This window comes from Tachypleus tridentatus, chromosome 8 (assembly GCF_004210375.1).
Source record: "Tachypleus tridentatus isolate NWPU-2018 chromosome 8, ASM421037v1, whole genome shotgun sequence".
Classification (NCBI taxonomy): Eukaryota; Metazoa; Arthropoda; class Merostomata; order Xiphosura; family Limulidae; genus Tachypleus; species Tachypleus tridentatus.
The window spans coordinates 142,734,631-142,755,133 of NC_134832.1; the positions used below are offsets into that span (position 1 = coordinate 142,734,631).

Here is a 20,503-nt window from a genome sequence, read left to right on the forward strand (position 1 = left end):
TATGTTCCTTGATTTTCATGGCCGGACAGTTATAGATTTCACCTTTCCATACTAATTAATACAAAATATATCTTTAGCATGATATATTTTTTTTCTAAATTTCCATGCAGTTTTTGCATATAGTCGTGATACACTTGTTGACAGAATGCCTTAACGTTGTAAACATGTTCTAATGCATTTGTTTGAAATTTGATCTAGAAATAAAGAAAAACGGCAAGAGAAATTCTTAGCAAAATTATTCTATATCAGTGAAGCTTATATCGATAGATTACGATTCATTTGTTTAATTCTCTAAGTTGTCAATAGGTAGCGCTTAAATATGAGGGCTGAGCTATTCAAAGAATGAATTAGGTTTCTCATACGTGCTAGCAGAAGTGCTATAACTAGTGGAGTGCAAACTCTCAATATTGTTTCGTAAATATTCTGATGTTTTACAATGGCGAATAGTTCTGATCTGAGCACAGGGAAGAGCGTATTTGTTCTGGCTGTTGTGATAGGATGTTTTGCTGTTTTGTGGCCGAAAATATTTTATCCAATGATGCAAGCTGCATTTTCAATAACGTCACCCAAATACGATCACGATGAAGGTAGGTTGTGGATTAACTTCATTAGAAGTTATACTTTGATTACAAGTAAGTTAGTTACGTCTTGAGTAGCTAGAACTCGTTAGATTAAAGTGGCAACAGTGTGTCAGAACTTACGAAGGAATTATCAGTAAATTGTCTTGATATTTAATATATTATAACATTATACAGTTTAACAAATATTTAAAATATTTACGTAAATGTTATATAACAAGTTAAATATCAGACTAAATTTTAAGTTATTCTTCAGTTTGTCGTTTATCATTTGAATATTCTAATATAGTATAGTGAAGTTAACTATCCGTGATTATTTTTCAATATTTTAATAGCTTGTGTTTTATTTATGTGTACAAGAGTATATTATTATATTGCTATATTTATGTCCACATGGATGGGTTTTAGATTTAACTTTTATAAAATACATTACTCATTACCTGTGTATGTTAGAACGTTTATTACTTTCATTTTTTCATCTCAATTTATTTCCCTCTTACGGAAAATTTAAGTATTAATTGAAAGCTGCAATGAACATATTTGGATCATGTTTATTGCTAGTGAAAACTAACATTATTTGAAGATAACTATTTCTTGTTTTAAATATAATTTATGAACAAGTACTTCTAAAACATGTACATCATGAATGTTATGGCGAGGAAATTTTGGAAGTTGCAAATTAATTAACATTATGGATGGAGCTGTATAAAGGAACTTGGAAGTAGTAAAATAATAATGAATAGTTTTTAACATTCTTTACATTAGCAAATAAGCTTGTTCTTGAATATTAGTGCTTGTAGATTCAAGAATAAGCTTAATTCTAATGTATAGAGTATTAAAAACAAAATGAAAGAATTCAGGGCTTAAACTGAAATGAAAACTATAATATAAAGGGAATTATTGAAACTTAGTTATATTAGGATAACATTGGTAATAGAAACTATTTTGAGATTCAAAGTTGCAAATTATTTAATAGTGGTATGTTTTTTTAAGAGCACAGGGTGGCTCTTTTTGTAAGAGTTTGAATCTGTATGTGTTAAACTGGGGAATTCATAGCAAGAAAATATTTAAGTTAAATTTGTTATCGGTTCCCAGATTGAACAATGGCTGATGAGAAACTGTATAATGTGATCAAGGTTGTTATTAACAATAATACTGAGACAGTAATTAATGGTAATTAATTTTAAAAGCGTTGACTGGTGTCATATGGAGACTTCTTAAAGTGGTTCAGGATGGTTTTCTATACTGAAAGATCATGAATTCAACTAGAAGGATGCAATTTTAGACCTACTGTTAAGGATAATAGTGAACTATTTGAAAGTGCCTGAGTTTTGGGTCATGTTTGAAGACCATTACATCTTTTGGTCCTGTGTGCTAACTTCTTAATCACAAGAAATAAAATGAGGATATGGTTCCAAGAGTGGAAGTGGGGCAGTTACGTTTGATACTTTGCTATATGTTGATACAAGAAGAAATTACATTTTAATTCCAAACTTTTCAGAAACCAGTTTTTGGCCATGAAACAAGATTCTTCATCAGTGAATTAAGATAATAAGTTAAAAGGTGATGGGAAAGAGAGCTGGGAATATTTTTTTTAGGAGTAAATTACTTTTAATTCAACATTGGCACATTCTGTAAAAGAAGTGAAAGATAACAGTAGAGGACAAAGTTAACTAGTTTATTAAACTTATAAAGGAGAAAGTCATAGATAAAAGATTAAATTGACAAGTAGGTTAGGTTCCATTGGAAGATTTGTAGAATGAAAGGAAAGCATACAGATTTAGTTGATCAATAGTAGTGGACTGTTGCCTGAGGACTGGAGAGTTGCTAATATAACATCTGTGTTTGTTGTCTTTTTTTTAAAGCATAGTTACTCTATAAATTGTTGGACAGTTTTCATTGCTTCATTGTTGGGAAACATTGTACTGAGCCTAATGAATGAGTTTTGTGCAATTATTTACTCAGAGATGATATAAAAGAAATCCAACATGTGGTCAGTGAGGGAAAATGTTATTGTTTTTTGAGAATGTTACTTGTTATCATAACAGTCATTGGTTATGGATTTGTTGTACTCAGATTTTAAAAATTCTTTTGCTAAGGTGCCACAAAGTATTAACTATGAAAATCACACTGGTAGAAGATGAGAAGAGATTAGTTGTTTGATTTCAGTCAAGATATAATTAGTGAAGTTTGCTAATATATTTAAATTATTCATTATTTCTTATTGTATTGAAGAACTACATAATGGTTTGGATTAATTGGTAAGTTATTAGATGTTTGGCATATGTGACCTTTAATTATGTTAAGTACAATAACTTGGATCAGATGTTTAAATACAGAATGGGAACCCTCTTAATAATGTGATAGAAGGAAAGGATCTTGGCATAATGGTGGAGAAATTGCTCAAACCACTGGGACACTGTTCTGTTGCTTATACCAACAATATAATTTTTAAGGTGTTTTTTTTACATGTATTGATTGCTAGTCAAAGAAAGTCATTATTTTTTGTAAAGTTATTTCTTGGGCTTCACTTCAAATACTGTGTATAATTTTAGTCTTTTCATCTAAGGAAGAATTTTATAAGGACTTAGAGAACAATGAGAACTATTCTGCAAATGGAAGAGTTACCTCATAGAGATAACTTAAAATTGCTAAGTTTATTTTCTCTTAAAGTTTCAAAGATTATCCAGATTACCACAAACTTTTCACACAGTCAAGCCAAGTGGACAAAGGATTGTTTTGTCAATGACGTTGTCAGCCATGCTCTGTTTAGATGTTTACTTTGGTTGCTATCTGCACTGAAAGAGCTCAGATTTGTAAAAGATAGATTAGGATCCAGTTAAGACAATTCTGTTTTGTAAAAGATAGATTAGGATCCAGTTAAGACAATTCTGTTTTGTAAAAGATAGATTAGGATCCAGTTAAGACAATTCTGTTTTGTAAAAGATAGATTAGGATCCAGTTAAAACAATTCTGATCCAGTTAAGACAATTCTGTTTTGTAAAAGGTGGATTAGGATCCAGTTAAGACAATTCTGTTTTGTAAAAGATAGATTAGGATCCAGTTAAGACAATTCTGTTTTGTAAAAGATGGATTAGGATCCAGTTAAGACAATTCTTTTGTTTTGTCCAAAGACAATTCTGATGGATTAGGAACCAGTTAAGACAATTCTGTTTTGTAAAAGATGGATTAGGATCCAGTTAAGACAATTCTGTTTTGTAAAAGATGGATTAGGATCCAGTTAAGACAATTCTGTTTTGTAAAAGATGGATTAGGAACCAGTTAAGACAATTCTGTTTTGTAAAAGATGGATTAGGATCCAGTTAAGACAATTCTGTTTTTCTAACAGGATGGATGTAGTATGGAATGACTTGCCATAAGTAGTAATGGAGGGTAGTTTTTTGTTGTTTTTTTTACCAGAGTTTATGAGTGGAACTGATGATTTCCTGAAAAATAAATTTCAGTTTTTGTTTTCTTGAGAGTAGGTCTGCAAAAACTGTCTTGAAGGAGCATATGGTTCTTTGTTGATCAAGTTTTATATGTTATTAAAATTTTACTTAAGTCTGTAAGGATAAACCTGAAAGGTCACATTTTCCATACATTATATATTATTAATCTCTTGTTTAGTTCTGTAAGGATAACCTTGAAGGATGACATTCTCTATATTTATTATTAAACTTGTGCCTAACTTTTAAACAGAGAGTTTTGGTGAGAACAGACATACAAACATTGACCCTGAGATGCTTCCTCCACAAATCAGAACAGCAATGGAAGAAGGACATTCAGGAGCTCGACCACAGATTCGAGATGGCAGGGTAAATATCTCCTAAAATAAAAGTTTTGGAAGATGTATTTTTGATGTATAGGTATTACGCTTAATATGAGCATTCCTTTAATAATATCAATTTATTAGTGTTAGTGTGAGGTTTAAAATATGTCCTTGAAAAGTATAAGATTATTAGGTATGGGAAACATGATTGAATTTGCATGTTTGAAATTATTAATTTTAAAATTGAACTTTACTGCTGTAGCTCTTAGGTAAAAAACAGATATTGAGTAAATTTGTAATATGTTCTATAATTCAAACATTTCATACTGTTACATACTGTATTTGGTATTAGTAATTCTAACTAGTTCAATTAGTTTTGTAATCACTGCTAAGACACAAACAATGTAAAAATAAAACATTTTGTGATTAAGATGTTATTTTGATAAGTAACTAAAGTTGTTTAGTCATTTCATACTATGTGAAAATGTAAGTAGATTTTGTTTATAAAACAATGGGTGTATGTGAATATTTTTCTTTAAATTTCTTACAAAGCTTACATGTGTTTTTTATTGGGTATAAACTTGTTAATACGTGTTTCTCAGTCTAAACATTTTAAAAGTTAAAATATTTACAGTTAATAAACCTGTTTCTTTCTAGCCTTTAATGCATCCTGCTGGAAATCAAGGGCCCAAAGTTCAACCAAAAAGTGGAGGAGCTATGGGTGTCATAATGCCTATTTATACATTGTTTATCATTGTTTTCTTCATATATTCTATATTTAAGGTAGGATGTCATAATATATTGTGTATTAAGTTGCATATAATAATGTTTATTTACACATGATTTTTTTATTGTGTTTTTTATATTCAGTGTTTAAGGTAGGACATCATAATATCTATTAACATGTTATTAATAGTTAAATAATTAGTTCTTTATTTATATATATTCAAGGTGTGGCATCACAATAATAATAACTAATTTTCGTAAGATTTCCCTTTTTCATATTTTGCTACATATCATAAAGCATTTACACATACACGGTTTTTTTATAACTTATATTTAAAGAGTAGATTTTGGAAGAGGTATTATTAGTTAGTGAAATTTTTTAAAGTGTGAGCAGGATATATCTTCAACCTTTTTTATGTGAACATGTTTGTAAAAGGAAAGTTAGAAATTTTTCCGAATGTAATATGTTGAATTGGATTAATATTAAACCAGACAAATTAAACATTTATAACTAACATTTCAGTTAATTTTCAGTCAAATAATAAGCTGTCGTTAGTGAAGTCTGAAGGTGAGTTTTTTTCAGTAATATGTTAGTATGTATATACAATATATAATAAAATACACTTAAAGGCCTAACTTTACAAAATATAGAATCTGTTACTAGTTCACATAAATAACTTTCTTCAATCTACATTTATTATTTGTGGTTATTTTACTCACAAAATAACATGTAAATGCTGTTTATCCATAGCCTATTTTAGCCCTTAACCACATTACTCTAAAATGACTGTACTTCTAAAATATTTATTTTTCCAGTTTATAATAGTAACTTGGTATTTTTGAAAAACTGTGCATTTAAGAATCATATCAAGTCCATAGGTATATTAGTTTAAAAATATTTATTTTTATTATCTCATTTAGAAGAAATATTCATTACCTTTTACTATTATTATTTAGTTTGTCTTCAAGAAGCCTTCTGAGGATGAAGCTTTGAGACAACCAATGGTAAAAGACTTTCACATGGACCCTGAGTATCACAAGTACATTCTATTGGATGAATACAAGGAAGAGAGGAAGAATGGAACCAGACTTAAAAATAAAACAAAGAAAACTCTACAGAACGTTGGAAAAGTAAAAGGTGTTAGCACAGTTTTTAATACTTATTATAAAGAGTCAGGTACAAAGCATTTGACATTTTGTACCAATTTGGTGGTATATTTCCACGACATATTTTATTTTATGCTTTCCTTTTTGGTAAAATATATAATATTGAAAATAGTGACGAAAACACTTGATATATGATCAACAATGACAAACACTGAGTAACTACAAATAAGTAATTAATTTATCATCAGTGTAATACTCTGTTTTGTATGCTTCTATTTGTTTGACTGTGAAATAGCATTTCAAATTTCCTATATTCAGTCAGTCAGTCAAACGTGGTGTCCTCTTAATTTTGTAGATGAGTCTACTAACATTTTCTCACATCTACTCCCCACAATTCAACTAAATTGTGTTGGTACTAGTTGATCTTAATGGTTTCCAAATAAGTTAACCTTGCTGGAGTTCCTGTCCATTGGACAAGTGAAATAACAATTAATTTGTAACAAAGGATAGGAAATTGGGTTTCTTCTTTATTTATTAATATAATAAACATTAAAAGTACAATAAAATACATTAAGCTACCAATACTGAAAAGAAATACATACTATTTTCAAGAATTCTCTCAACAATAAATTAAATGGGTGGGTGGGGCCTTGTGACCTTTCTCTTGTCATCCTATATCACTGTGTCAAATTTGGTTCTGATTGATCAAGCAACTTTGAAAAGTATAAGGAACAGATATGTAAATAAATTTATACATATGAATAGTGATGTTTATTTACAAAGATACACCCTTGGTAATATTTATATCAGGACTTCGTCAGACCAAGCCACAATTGCAAGTGTTCAGGTATTGTTACACCACCTTTGCTGGATGTTTGGTATCACTGTCTTTTGGAAGATGAATTCCTTTCCAACAGGTGTTTTCCTGAAGGAAAGACATAATGGATAATAATTGGTTGTATTTTTCAGCAAGCACTCAATATGCCATCAATTTTAATTCATAAAACCTCGTCAAATCATTGTGCCTTTTGTTACTATGTTAACCTTGTAATGAAGTTTTTTTATTACCCATCAATCTGTTTCCAAGTTTTATTATTCTTAAAGAGTATTTCTCACCATTAAACATTTGTTATTTCATCCTAAATGTTTTGTGGAATGCTTATCTGTACTCTGTTTTAAGAATAACAAAGTAGTGTAGGCCTTTGGTGAAACAAAATTTATATTTACAGTGTGCTAACTCAACTAAAAAAATATTAAATTCTATAGTTAAATGTTATTGAATTTATTCAAAATCAAACATATAACTTATAAATGCTGGAATATATTGTCAGACTTGAATGTATTTTGATTTTAAAATCACACTCAAAGTTTCGAATGGACCTACCATTGTCTGTGAATGAAGTATATTTGAAATAAAAGTTACTTGTAGTGTTCAGAAAACACTTAGAAAGTGCTTTTAAGTAGAGGTAAATATTTGTGGCCCTTCCACATTTACCAGTGTTTCAAGTATTTTGTTATAACAAGAATTTAGTATAATGGCTGAAGTAATAATTCTCTTTATACTTCTAAGTTAATGATCTCAAAATATATAAATATATATATATAAAATTACTTAAAGACGATTTTTATGTACGTGAGCTTATCTGGCCAAGTTACTGACTGATTGAGGTTTCAGCCATTTACAGCATTTATTAATGTAACAGTACTAAACCTAACATTCAGGTATAGTAGAATGTAGAAATGCATACTGAAAGAAAGACATTTTGCTGCTTTTATGTTATACTTGGAAGTATAATCAATAATCGGTGAGTAATGTGTTTGTTTTTTATCTAATGCTCACTTTGTAGCAGAGGATGAACTAGCTAAAAGTAAGTACACCCTCTTCTAAAAGCTTTGAATATCTTGATTATATGAGGTATAAGAAAGTCTAATAGTATAATGAACAACACAGGCCTGTGATGATTTTATTGTCTTGAAATTTTTACATGTTCTATGGTAATTTCTGTATGATACATATAGAAATGGTATCCAATTTCACCATCACATACAGATTTTTCACAAAATGTCCTGTATTTTTACGTAAGTAAATCATTTTCAATGAAATTGGGCTGCGTTTTGTTGTACTTAAGATGTCAACAGCCACTGGCTATAAATTTCTGAGGACCAGTTGCAACATGTGTCTTATCAATCATTCTAGAACCCACAAGAAACACACCACTAGTATATAAATGTTTAATAGACTACACAACATGTCATTTCTGGATAGTATTTGTTTGTGTGTACACTTTAACATTTTTTTGTCAATATTATTTATTGATTGCAACAGCAATGATAGGTTGTTTAAATGATACAAACATATTGTTATATTTGTGGTAAATTTGTTGTAAAGTAACAAAACATTACAGAATTGGTCAAACTAATGTCTTGGGCATAATTTGGAATAAAAATTGGGGACCAAAAGATGATACTGACTCTGCACAATGTTTTCTCTGTTTTTATCGAAGAATTGAGAGAATGGACTAAAGGTAAGCAGAAATAATTGCCTTTTGGAAATACAGCTGTCTTGCAGAAGACTAGAAACCATTCAGATGACTGTTATTTTTGCTCATGTGATATGTACGGCTACAACACTTTAAAGAAAATAGAAATTTCTTGTCTGAATCATCAATCTGTTATAAAACCTGTTGCTCATGGACCTTATGTACCTGTACTTACTCTACTGGAGACTCTTGTCACAGCCAATCTGATGTGAATAGAAATAATATTAGGGATTTTCTTCAACCTGAAATGTCTGGAAAGGTTTCATCAAGACATCAGGGAAATTGAGAATAGGTATCAAGGAAGAGGAACATCAGCATGATGGCTGACTAGTGCTGGTCATTGGAACAAGATGCCACACACACAATATGTAAAAGAAAGACCACAACATGTAGTTTTGACAGTAAAAGATGTAGAGTTCACTAAAAAAAATCAGGATGAATGAGGATACATGTTTGACATCAATGCTCTCCCTTTATCTTCAGTTTGTTTCTATCTTTGTTAACAAACATAATAATAAAAAATGTTCATTATGGTAAATGAAATAATAATTTAATGTAAATAAGTGTTTCTTCCCAATTGTATAAAATACTTATGAGATGGAAGAAAAAAAATGAATTATTTTCAAAATCTGTGTAGCTGAATTATGGAAAATCCATCATTAAAACCAAAACAACTTTTATTAAGTTTAAACTCACAGGCCTGTTCTTCATCATACAGCTGATTTTCAGAGAAAGTTAGTGAAGTGACTAAATTTTGCACTGTTTAAAGTCTTAATAACTACTATAGTTTATACTTACATATACTTATTTAAAATTCAGATATTTGTAGAATAATGCTTAAGGATATTTGTTAAACTTATTGTGGTACAAAATGATCATTGTGTGTATACAGGCACACATCAAAAATTTCTTTTTAATGTGCTCTCATTCTCAGTAAATTCTAAAGGCCTCCTGGTGGGACAAGTGGGTTTTTAAATTTACAATCAAGGCCTCGATTCCCCTTAGTGGTCACAGAAAATAGCTATAAGAAAACGAAATTCTAAAGTTATAACAATATTTTTAAGAATATCAACTGCCAAGTTAGAATACTAAAAGATTCTTTTTTTCTCTAAAATTTAAAGTTATAACAATATTTTTAAGAATATCAACTGCCAAGTAAGAATACTAAAAGATTCTTTTTTCTCTAACATTCTAAAGTTATAACAATATTTTTAAGAATATCAACTGCCAAGTAAGAATACTAAAAGATTCTTTTTTCTCTCTAACATTCTAAAGTTATAACAATATTTTTAAGAATATCAACTGCCAAGTAAGAATACTAAAAGATTCTTTTTTTCTCTAACATTCTAAAGTTATAACAATATTTTTAAGAATATCAACTGCCAAGTAAGAATACTAAAATATTCTTTTTATTTTAAGAATATCAACTGCCAAGTAAGAATACTCTAACATTCTAAAGTTATAACAATATTTTAAGAATATCAACTGCCAAGTAAGAATACTAAAATATTCTTTTTTTTTAAGAATATCAACTCTAACATTCTAAAGTTATAACAATATTTTAAGAATATCAACTGCCAAGTAAGAATACTAAAATATTCTTTTTTTCTCTAACATTCTAAAGTTATAACAATATTTTTAAGAATATCAACTGCCAAGTAAGAATACTAAAATATTCTTTTTTTCTCTAACATTCTAAAGTTATAACAATATTTTTAAGAATATCAACTGCCAAGTAAGAATACTAAAAGATTCTTTTTTTCTTAACATTCTAAAGTTATAACAATATTTTTAAGAATATCAACTGCCAAGTAAGAATACTAAAAGATTCTTTTTTTCTCTAACGTTTTGAGCTTTACGCTTTCTTTCTTTCTTTAAATAAAATGAAATCTACAAGTATGTAGTTCATATGACATCATGTTAAGATGGATAATAATTAAGAACAAATTTTCTTTCCTGGCTTTATTTAGGTTTCCATTAAGAACTATACAATAGAGTTTTGACTGCATACAAGTTGATTTAATAAATAATTTCTGTCAGTACAGAAGACTATGAAATCAGTGAACTAAGGAAACGACTAGAAGAAACAGAGGCTGCAATGGAACGAATCATGAAACACATGGGAGTGGTCACTGAGCACCTGGCAGCAGGAATGGCTTGTTTACCAAACTCAACAGCTAGAACTTCTACACCGGTAGCTAAAAATTAAGCTTAGCATATAACACTAACACTACAGTTCTATTTATCTCAAAACATTTGTTACAAGTAAAGAAATGCAAAAATCCCAAATTCTTGAAGAAATATTTGTTAATTCTAATTGAAACATTATATAAACAAAATAACTTAATTCTTTTGGCACAAAATACCAATAATGTTTATGATAGAGTAATTAGGATGACATACTTGGGCAGCATGTTTATTACCTCTACATTTGTGCAAATGTTGACAAACATCCAAGTATCATCTCATACGTACATATTGTACTTAACCAAATGTTTGTCTTGTTTCTAGTACACACATAATCTAACTTAAAACATCATATTGAATTGTGGTAACTGATAATTAGTAATTACCTATGTTACTGGACAATTTTATTTGTTGTGTGCTGGCTTCTAGAATGGTGATTTGTAGTGTATGATATAGACCTGAGGTTGTTGGATAGTTTTTGTTGTAAACTTTTTTTATTTATTATGTTTAGTCTAACTGATTTATTGTGTAAATAACAGTTTGTTCTAGTGAGTGGATATAATGTATTTTCCTGGTAGTTAAATATAGTGTAACTGTCGTTATGTGTCACTTTGTTTCTGTTATTTTAATGATTCGTTTTTCTTGGTTAATGAACATAATTGAAATATGTTGGATCATGTTAATAGTAAATGTATTTTTCCTGTACTCCTTTCAGAATATTCAGCCTAACTGATGAGTTATGGTATTAATCAAAAGGTCTTTTTAGCAGTAGCTTATGGAAGAAAAAAAAAGACAGATATGAAATACTGATTTTAAATATTTCTGACCCTAAATCCACAATGATCAAACTGAAAAGATTATGAAGAGAAAAAAAAGTTTCCAATTAACATGATTTTTATTGCAAATTTTAAACCATTGTTTTCTAATATTTTACCAACTTTTGAAAGTTAATACCATAACTTTTAAATTTTATAGTTTTATTAACATAAGTATATTGTTTAAATTTAGGACCCAGAAAACAGAGATCTTCTCATGGATGGTGAAGACAAAAAGGTGAGACTTTTAAGAAGTAACACTGGAACTAAAACTAATTTGTAAGCTTGGAGACAAATGAACATAAAAATATTTTAAGAGGACAAAAAGTGAATTCATTCTATGAAGGTGCAGTGTGTTTTGTTAACTGTAAAAATCATGTGTTAACAAAGTTATGTTCAGTGCTGGATCCCTGCCAAGTATGTCAAATGTATAACATTGCCATCAGCATAGATACTGCATATTAAAAATTTAATATCCAATTCTTTGAGTTATTTTTTGGATTGAAAAACATATAAAGCACAAATTATTTGAAATGACTTTGTAATAACTTGAATATCCATATATTACTGAGAATAAACACGCAACTCAACTATCTTTTAATTAAACAGCAAGAGAAACAACCACAAGGGTTGGATATATATAATACTCTTGTTTTTTTCAACTTCAGTTTTAACAGCAACAGTATTAACAATGTTTATAATGGTTTGCACACCTTCTTTCCTGCCAATAAAATATCTAAGAACTGCAAATTTTATTGGATATTTTGTAAAGTCTTTTAAAATTGTGTATATCTTAGACACACACTGTTATTATAAAACATATTTTATTAACTGTTTTAATTCCATCATCCATGTGTTAACCACCTACTGCATGACAGAAAAACACTAAAGTTTTAACACCCTAACAACTGTTCTTGAGCTACAGTAGTTGCACAATGCCTGATGCTAATTCTTGAGATCCAAGAGAACTCTACCACTGAACTTGGGAGATAAGAAATTACCAGAGTGTTCTATGACACTTTGTGTGTTTGATTTTGAAAAACACTTAATTTATGGTGTAAGTTGAATAATGTATTTGTTTATAAATATTTTTAGTTTTGAAGTTTCAGGACCCAAGTCTAATTTTAGGTGCAGGAGTTGTACTTCAACAGTGTTACACCCCTGGTTGTGTAAACAAAGAAATTATTTTTTATAATTTTCTTTATATTTTTAAAATTTTTTAGAAATTTGTTCATATTTTATTATTAATACTTGTGATTATATTAATTATTTTATTTTACATATACCATATAGACATAAATGTTTTAATTTCAGTTACTTGACATTTCATGTTGATGCTCTGCCATGTTAAAATCTATTGAGATTGTTTTGGGTGTCATGGAGTTAAACATTTTTAAACCTTTTTTTCTTTGTCTTACTATTACCTGATATTAAATTTAAAATAGTTATTATTTTTATATAACTTACAATACTTTTCTCAGTACATCTTGCTTTATTGAGAGTTTTGACTGTTTAACAGAAAAATATCACCTTGACTGAATCAGACAGAGAAGAAGAAAACCAGACTTCCAGTCCTGATGTTGACAACTATGAACTGGTTTCAGAGACTGGTTCTATTCCTACAACACCAACAAATGTTTCAGTTTGTGCAGAAAGAGAATCATGTGAGACTACTAGCTTTGAAGTGATTGGACAAATCAGTGAGAATAATGACACTCGAACTGACTCGGAAGACAGCATAAGCAAAGAGCTGGAACACTTGGAATTAGACACTGAACAAATAGATCAATCCAAGGATGGCTATTCAGATCACTTACTCCTAAAAAATGGTAGTTTTGAAGATCTTGCCACAACATCTAGTATTCATCCTTTTCCAGAAAATCTTTCATCATCCATTGAAAATAAAGTTTTTTCTGGCACTTCAACGAATATCATACCTGAAATCACCAGAGAAGACATAATTGGCAAGGAAGTTGAAGAAGATAAAAATAAACATGTTTTGTCTTTGTCAAATAATACTGAAACTGTCTCTGAACAACAAATGGAAGTTAAAAATAGAGGATGTACTTTATCGTCAGGCATGCCTAAAACCATCTTGGAACAACATACAGATGGTAAGAACATGTCAGAAGAAGTGAGTCTTCCTAAAAGTATGGTTAGAAGTACCTTATCAAGATGTGTTGCCATTGACAAGTCACCTGAATTCTGTAGTGCAAAAGAAGACACAACACCAATGATTGGTCACACATACATCCCAGGACCAAAAGAAAATGTTGGGAGTAATGCAGAAAAGAGAATAAAAGAGCAAAGCATGAAGAAAGAGGTTATTACTGAACCTTTTGAAATAGACAAGGAAATGGAACTTACAAAATAATAAACAATCTGGTATATCAGTTGTTCTTGGTACCCACGAAAGGTGTTTTTAAGTAACTTAATTGTATGTGTGTTTGTTTAATGTTTAGTTTCTCTACCATGAATAGCTGCTAGAAGTAGAAATCAGGTGACAACCACGTAAATAATACATTCAACAGCCCACGCAGTTGGTGAAGAAACATTGGCAAGATTTATATTTGCTGAATCATGTAATATGCTATTTATATCTTTGCTATACTTTTACATTAGACATTTAGTGAAAATTTCTTCAAGTTAAAATGTTTGGAGAAATTGAGTTCAAATGAAAACCTCAATTTATACTTGGTAAGGAATTTAATGAAGTTCACATTTGCTGTTCACTATTAGCAGTATGTGTGGTGAATTATTTCCTCTTGTATAAAATTAGAAGTATTCCATTAAAGGTTGTAGCTCATAAAAATATTTGAACAGTTTAGATAGAATGAATAATTTTTAGTAAAATTTGTTGTAAAAATTTTCATCCATTATGAAGTTGTTAAAGTTCTTTTGGAAAATACAGGATGATCCAAAATTAATATACCATTGAATAACATTTATATTATTTGAGATAACAAAAATCTTTTCTGAAGGCTTTGTATGTGTTTTTTTTTTAATCAGTAAACTTGTACATGTCTTCCATCATTAGTTAAAACGCCCCTAATTTTGCATTAAAATTCTAAGAACATATTTTCCAACACAGCTTTAGGAATGGTAGCTTTTTCTTTTCAAAAAGCCCAAAAGATAAAAGTCCAGAGGGTTGAACTCTGAGGAACTTTCAAGTAGTTGTTATTTTACTCAAAAACAGGGTCAGTTTTGAAATCTACAATAAAACACATTCATAAATAATGATAAATGACATAAATAATAACATTCAAAGTTATTCAACTTTCTTTTTGGTATGTTTGTTTTGGGATAACCTGTACTCAAAGTGCATTGTAATATTAATTGCCATGTTTTCAAGATAATTAATGTATATTACTACTTCAAAATCATTAGAATATCAGAAAATATGTTATTGTAAATAACATATAGTAACACCTGTGTTAATAATGATGCATGCTCTTATTCTTGAACTGAAAACTGGTTCGTGTTTAAAGAAATATTATTACTAGAAGAACATTGAAGAGGTTGATGGACAGACAAGAGCCTGTGCGAAACTCTTCAAGTGTATAATAGCAGTAAAAGTGATTGTATTAAAATTCTTTCATGCATTGGGTACTTGGTGTTAAAGTGTTAAGACAGGACTTTGGTGCTGAAGGGAAGAGATCCTGTGGTCATTGCTAAACTGTTAATACAAATTAGTAATAAATTGTAAGAACTATAAAATTATTTATTTTTTATTTTTTTGTAAACTTTCATATAGTTTCTCTAGGTAGTTTATGGTTTTGGAATAAATGGTAACATTTGTCAAGGATATACAAACACTTGACAGATGGAGGTTTTTGAATTTGTGATTTTTGGAATTAATACTTTAGTAACATTCATTATCAAAATGTTTTTGTGTTATAATCTGTAAAACTTAAAACTTCTGTCAGAAATATGAAAGATATAAATATATATGATATAACTTCAAATAAAAAGGTGAAAAACATCACATATAGAAAATAAACATAAATCAATGGTGCTACAGAGTTGGAATAGTAGAATCTATCTAAGCTGGAGAGATACCTCCAAAAGTTATATCCTCTTGATGGAGTAGCCATACAAGTCTTTCAGATTTAAAGTCTTTATGCAATATTTCATGCTTGAAATGAAATACAGTATACAGAAATTTTGATTTAAAATATGCCACTTTCAACAAGATAACAATGTATCATGTACAGAATAAAAGTGCCAAACAATGGGAGGAAGTGGCCATATTTAAAACATCAGTTCTGTGTATTACTGGGTTGTGTGTTGCCAAACTGTTAAAATGTGTATCTGGGAGCCTTTGATTTTCATACAGTTGCCACATAAATGTAATCTACACTTTGTGATGATGAATATGCGTCATGAGAGAATTGTCGAACCCCACTATTCTGTTACAGTAGTCTAGAAATTGAATGTCGGTGCTATTGACTAGTTACCTTCTGTCTAGTCTATCAGTTCAAAATTTGGAACAGCTGGTGTAACCTTATTTGAATTTTCAAAACAGTTATCTAATCAAATTTTTTTCCTTCTAAAGGGCAGGTATCTTAAACTATACTGTTAATTCAGAATAGTACTGGAATTAAAAGATGAAAGGTGTAAACTTAATATCATTGTTGGGGATGGGAACATTATGGACAAAACAACCTAGTGTAGATGTTAATCTTGAATCTACCATATCTAACATGAAGCTTCCTCAACTCTACTATGATTGGTGCCCCTTGAAATGTTTTCTGTACAAGTCACTATGTTGCATTCAAAATTACATAACCTTTTCACTTGTTCATTTCAAAATTCTTTCAATAAATCCAGTTGAACCAAGTAATAAATGTTTCAACCCCTGACAAATGCCATTTGCACTTTTAACAGATTTGTTTGAGCTTTATAGCCACATGTGGACATTAGAAAAAGCTCCTTTTATGTTATAATTTAACATTTACTTTCAAATTAGCATGCAATTATTGTTACATGTAACTCATTATAGTATTGTTGGTTGTTTGATTGACCATAGCACTTATGGTTGTTTCTTACTTAAATATATTATAGTTAGAGGTACTATTTAATTGTTTTTAGGTCTTATTATATTTGAGTTAATTATGCATATGTTGTGTTTTAAAATACATAATTAAAAGATTTAAACATTTTTTAAAACTTCTGTTCTCAAGACTTACAATAGCTTATAATATTATATGCTGAACAAAACATTTACCGAAGGTTGCACGTGTCTCTCAATGAAACTGCAGTATGTCTTGAGGGCAATGTTAACTTGTGTTGAAAACTAGTTAGTGCTAAAGGATAAGACGAAAAATGTTATAAATTACTATATGTGAAAAGGAAAAAAAACTAAAATTACAAATTTCACAAAAGGAGAATCTTCAGAGATATTCTACATAAAAAGTAAAAGGTGTGTATATTTTTTTGTTTTCTAATTTTAATTATTTCATTACATTGTATATTGGTAATTATAACAGAAGTCGATGAAATTATAGAGAAAATGAAAAATAAAATATAAGCATTTACCTTTCAAAAACTTTTAATATCCTTTCAGAAGGTCTCACAGGTTATGCAAATGAAAACTATAAGATGAAGAAAATCATCTTACTCATGAACTTGTTTTATTTAAAGTACAAATTTTTAACTCGGAGCTCTGCTGTCTCAACCAATTTGAGATCTAATTTTGTACTCAAGGTCAAACCCTATCCATTGATGTATTATAGTCATAGATTAGTTTATTCTAATCTTGCATAAAAGAATTTCAGTTTGAGGGTTTAGACCCTGATCAGTAAAAAACATCAAATTGGGTATATGTGCAACTCATGCTTTGTATTGTGGATGCACAAAAATATAGCTAATAAAAAGATCTCATAGATTAATTTCCTCTAATCCTTCCTAAAATAGTTTTAAGTGCTTAAGTTATAGAGGACTCCATCTTGTTTATTTAAGAAATATTTTATTGCAACCTGCATCCAAGAATTGGATTTCTCAGCATAACAGTAATGTTGTACAGAACTCACACTTTTACAGGGTCATATTGCCTGTCGTGGCCAGTTGGTTAGGGTGCTTGATTCGCAATCTGAGGGTCGTGGGTTCAAATCCCCATTGCACCAAACATGCTCATCTTTTCAGCCGTGGGGCGTTATAATGTGACGGTCAATCCCACTATTTGTTATTAAAATAGTAGCCCAAGAGTTGGTGGTGGGTGGTGATGACTAGCTGAGCTCCCTCTAGTCTTACACTACTAAATTAGGAATGGCTACTGCAGCTTTGTGCAAAATTCAAAAACACACAAATTATTTACAGGGTCATTTTTAGTTTAAGTAGTGGTTTTACAAAAATCACAACCTTGAATGATCTCTTAATTTGTATACATATTAACATTAAATATAATATAAATAATTTATAGAATTTCACTTATAACGTATAAAGAGAAGATTACTGCATAATTTATGCATAATTATTATGTTTTACAAAACATGTAGATCTTTTAATGTGTATTAAAACTTTTTAAATATTTATTACAACCCAATAAGTGTAAATAATTAGAATTAGTATCAGTATGTATGTGTTTTATACAGATACTAACAGGAGTTGTTTACGTAAGTATCAATAACAGGACAAAATAATGCTGTTTTCTTTTATTTTACAGCTAATTTATATCATTGAATAATAATGTTTTATTATTGCTGGTTTGTAACCATATTGTGATACAATTAATATTATTTATTTAACAGAAATATTTTTGTACAGTAATTGCATATTTTAGTTGTTTTATTTGATTTCTAAGAATTTGTAATTGCTATATATTGCTTATAGTTTCAGTTATATTTAAATAGAATTTTTGTTTTTAAATATTTCAGAATTACTTGTGAATTTGAATATGTGTTCCATGTGGCCAGTTGTTTTAATTCAATATTTTGCTTATGATTTTTACATTTCACTATGTGGTGTTTTTGCTTTTATTTTGTGTTTGTCCATATTTCATACCTTGTTGCTTCAAATTTGCACTTTGCAACTGTGAGTTTAATGTAAGTGATGTTCAAACTCCATTATTTGAGACCAGCCCAAGAGTTGTCATTCAGTGTTATTGAACAGTTATTTTCCCTGTAATGTGTCAGTTTAAATGCTGAACAGCTGGTACACATAGATCTCAAGTACCTTTTCCTGAATACCTGAAATAAATTTTTGGTTATTTGTTTAGAGTTCTTAGCTTACTTGGCCTGTTAAGACATCTTTATTATGAAAATATTTCATTTTTTACTGTGTTTTTATACATATATAACAAGTCTGTTATTTTTCTTTTCATACTGTTTGCCATTTCATAGTGTAACTTGTTTTGTTATAAATTGTTTTTCAGATTCATGGAGTGTTTGTCCATTAAGTAGTTGTTCTTTACCTTTTCAGTAATGCAGTTTCAGAGTTTGTGGTGGTTTTGTAGAGTAAATCTATTCTTCTGGATTTATTAAGAACTTGTTGTTTTTTTTTAGCACAACAAGTGTTCTTTCTCTGGTTGAGCTTTCTCAAGTCTTAATTTATGCTCTTGTATAACAAATGCCCTTTTTATAGTTGAACTCTTATCACATCCTTGGTGTTCTTCTATAATGCATGAAGCTCTTTTCATGGTTGATCTCACTTAGATATCTTGGTGGTCTTGTATAATAAGTGCTCTTTTCATAGTTTAGCTCAGTTAGATTTCTTGGTGGTCTTGTAGAATAAAAGTATTATTTTTAAATTGAAGTCACTCAGATTTTTGGTGGTCTTTTATAAGTATTCATTTCATGGCAAGATCCATCAGATTTCTTGATGTTCTTCTACAGTAAGGCTGTTATTTTTGTACAGTCTTTTTAAACATATCATGATGTAACTTGAATTGTGCAGCATCTTTTTCCTTCAGTTGACTTTTCTCAAATTTCTTGGTGTTCTGTGATGGTCATTCTGTATTTTCCCGATTGAATTGTGTGAGAATTATTGTTGTTCTCATGTAATAAAACTGACCATTTTATGAACAAGATATTTCAGGTTTCCCAATATCCTTTATTCTAAAGTTGTCCTTTTTCTGGTTAAATAGTTTTAGATATCCAAATGGAATGGTTTATTGTGTGTTTTTTTTCATAATTGTTATTCATTTATAACAATAGGTTCATTGTTATTATTAAACTAATTTATATATATGTTGTTTTTGGCATAATTTATATGTATATGTACATGTTTAAAATGCCTCATTTATTTTTAAATGTATTTCAATAATATTTCTTTCTGTGTATATCTACCTAATTATTTAATAAAATTCAGTATTAATATCGTTACTTAATTGGTGTTTTGCATTAGTCTAAAACATCTTACTTCTTTAAAGGCTTAACTTCACATAGAACATTAATGATAACATTAAAATTGTAGCAGCACCAATTAATTAAAATATCCAGTAATAAATAACACGAGGGTAGTTTTGGTTAATCAAGATTTTCATTTTTTTATTTGTGAGTAATGCTCTGAAATCAGGCTGAAAACGTTCTTTTATGGCTTGATGTATTAACCCTTAAATGGTGGCCATCATCAATTGATGATGCTACCTACAACATTCTTGCTATTATTTGATTTGTTTTTTTCTATGGTTTAAAATATATACTGCATGTTGACTCAAATGTTTTTCAAATTCACTTAAAATGCATGTTCTAAAATGATGAGAACATCCTAAAATATATGTTTCAAAGACAGGATTTAAGCGGTATTCCACATCTTGAACATTTGATAGACGGAAACAAGATG

At 29.3% G+C, this 20,503-nt stretch overlaps 1 protein-coding gene across 2 annotated transcripts; it reads left to right on the forward strand.

The window, feature by feature from the left end:
* Window positions 1–356: 356 nt before the first annotated feature.
* LOC143223643 (uncharacterized) lies at window positions 357–20,043 on the forward strand. 2 transcript variants are annotated; one of them, XM_076451848.1, is made up of 8 exons: window positions 357–587; window positions 4,278–4,393; window positions 5,005–5,130; window positions 6,031–6,211; window positions 8,028–8,048; window positions 10,766–10,914; window positions 11,916–11,960; window positions 13,242–20,043. In XM_076451848.1, the coding sequence occupies exons 1-8, from the start codon at window positions 437–439 to the stop codon at window positions 14,094–14,096; spliced, it is 1,644 nt and encodes a 547-aa protein (XP_076307963.1). In that variant the 5' UTR covers window positions 357–436; the 3' UTR covers window positions 14,097–20,043. The 2 variants fall into 2 exon arrangements, with proteins under 2 accessions (XP_076307963.1, XP_076307964.1); XM_076451849.1 differs by lacking the exon at window positions 8,028–8,048 and having other exon boundaries at window positions 358–587.
* The last annotated feature ends 460 nt before the right edge of the window (window positions 20,044–20,503 follow it).

Coding starts and splice junctions, on each gene's coding strand:
- LOC143223643 (XM_076451848.1), top strand. CDS start 437: ATGGCGAATAGTTCTGATCTGAGCACAGGGAAGAGCGTATTTGTTCTG. Junction 6,212..8,027: donor GAACGTTGGAAAAGTAAAAG/GTGTTAGCACAG, acceptor CTCACTTTGTAG/CAGAGGATGAACTAGCTAAA. Junction 10,915..11,915: donor CAGCTAGAACTTCTACACCG/GTAGCTAAAAAT, acceptor GTTTAAATTTAG/GACCCAGAAAACAGAGATCT.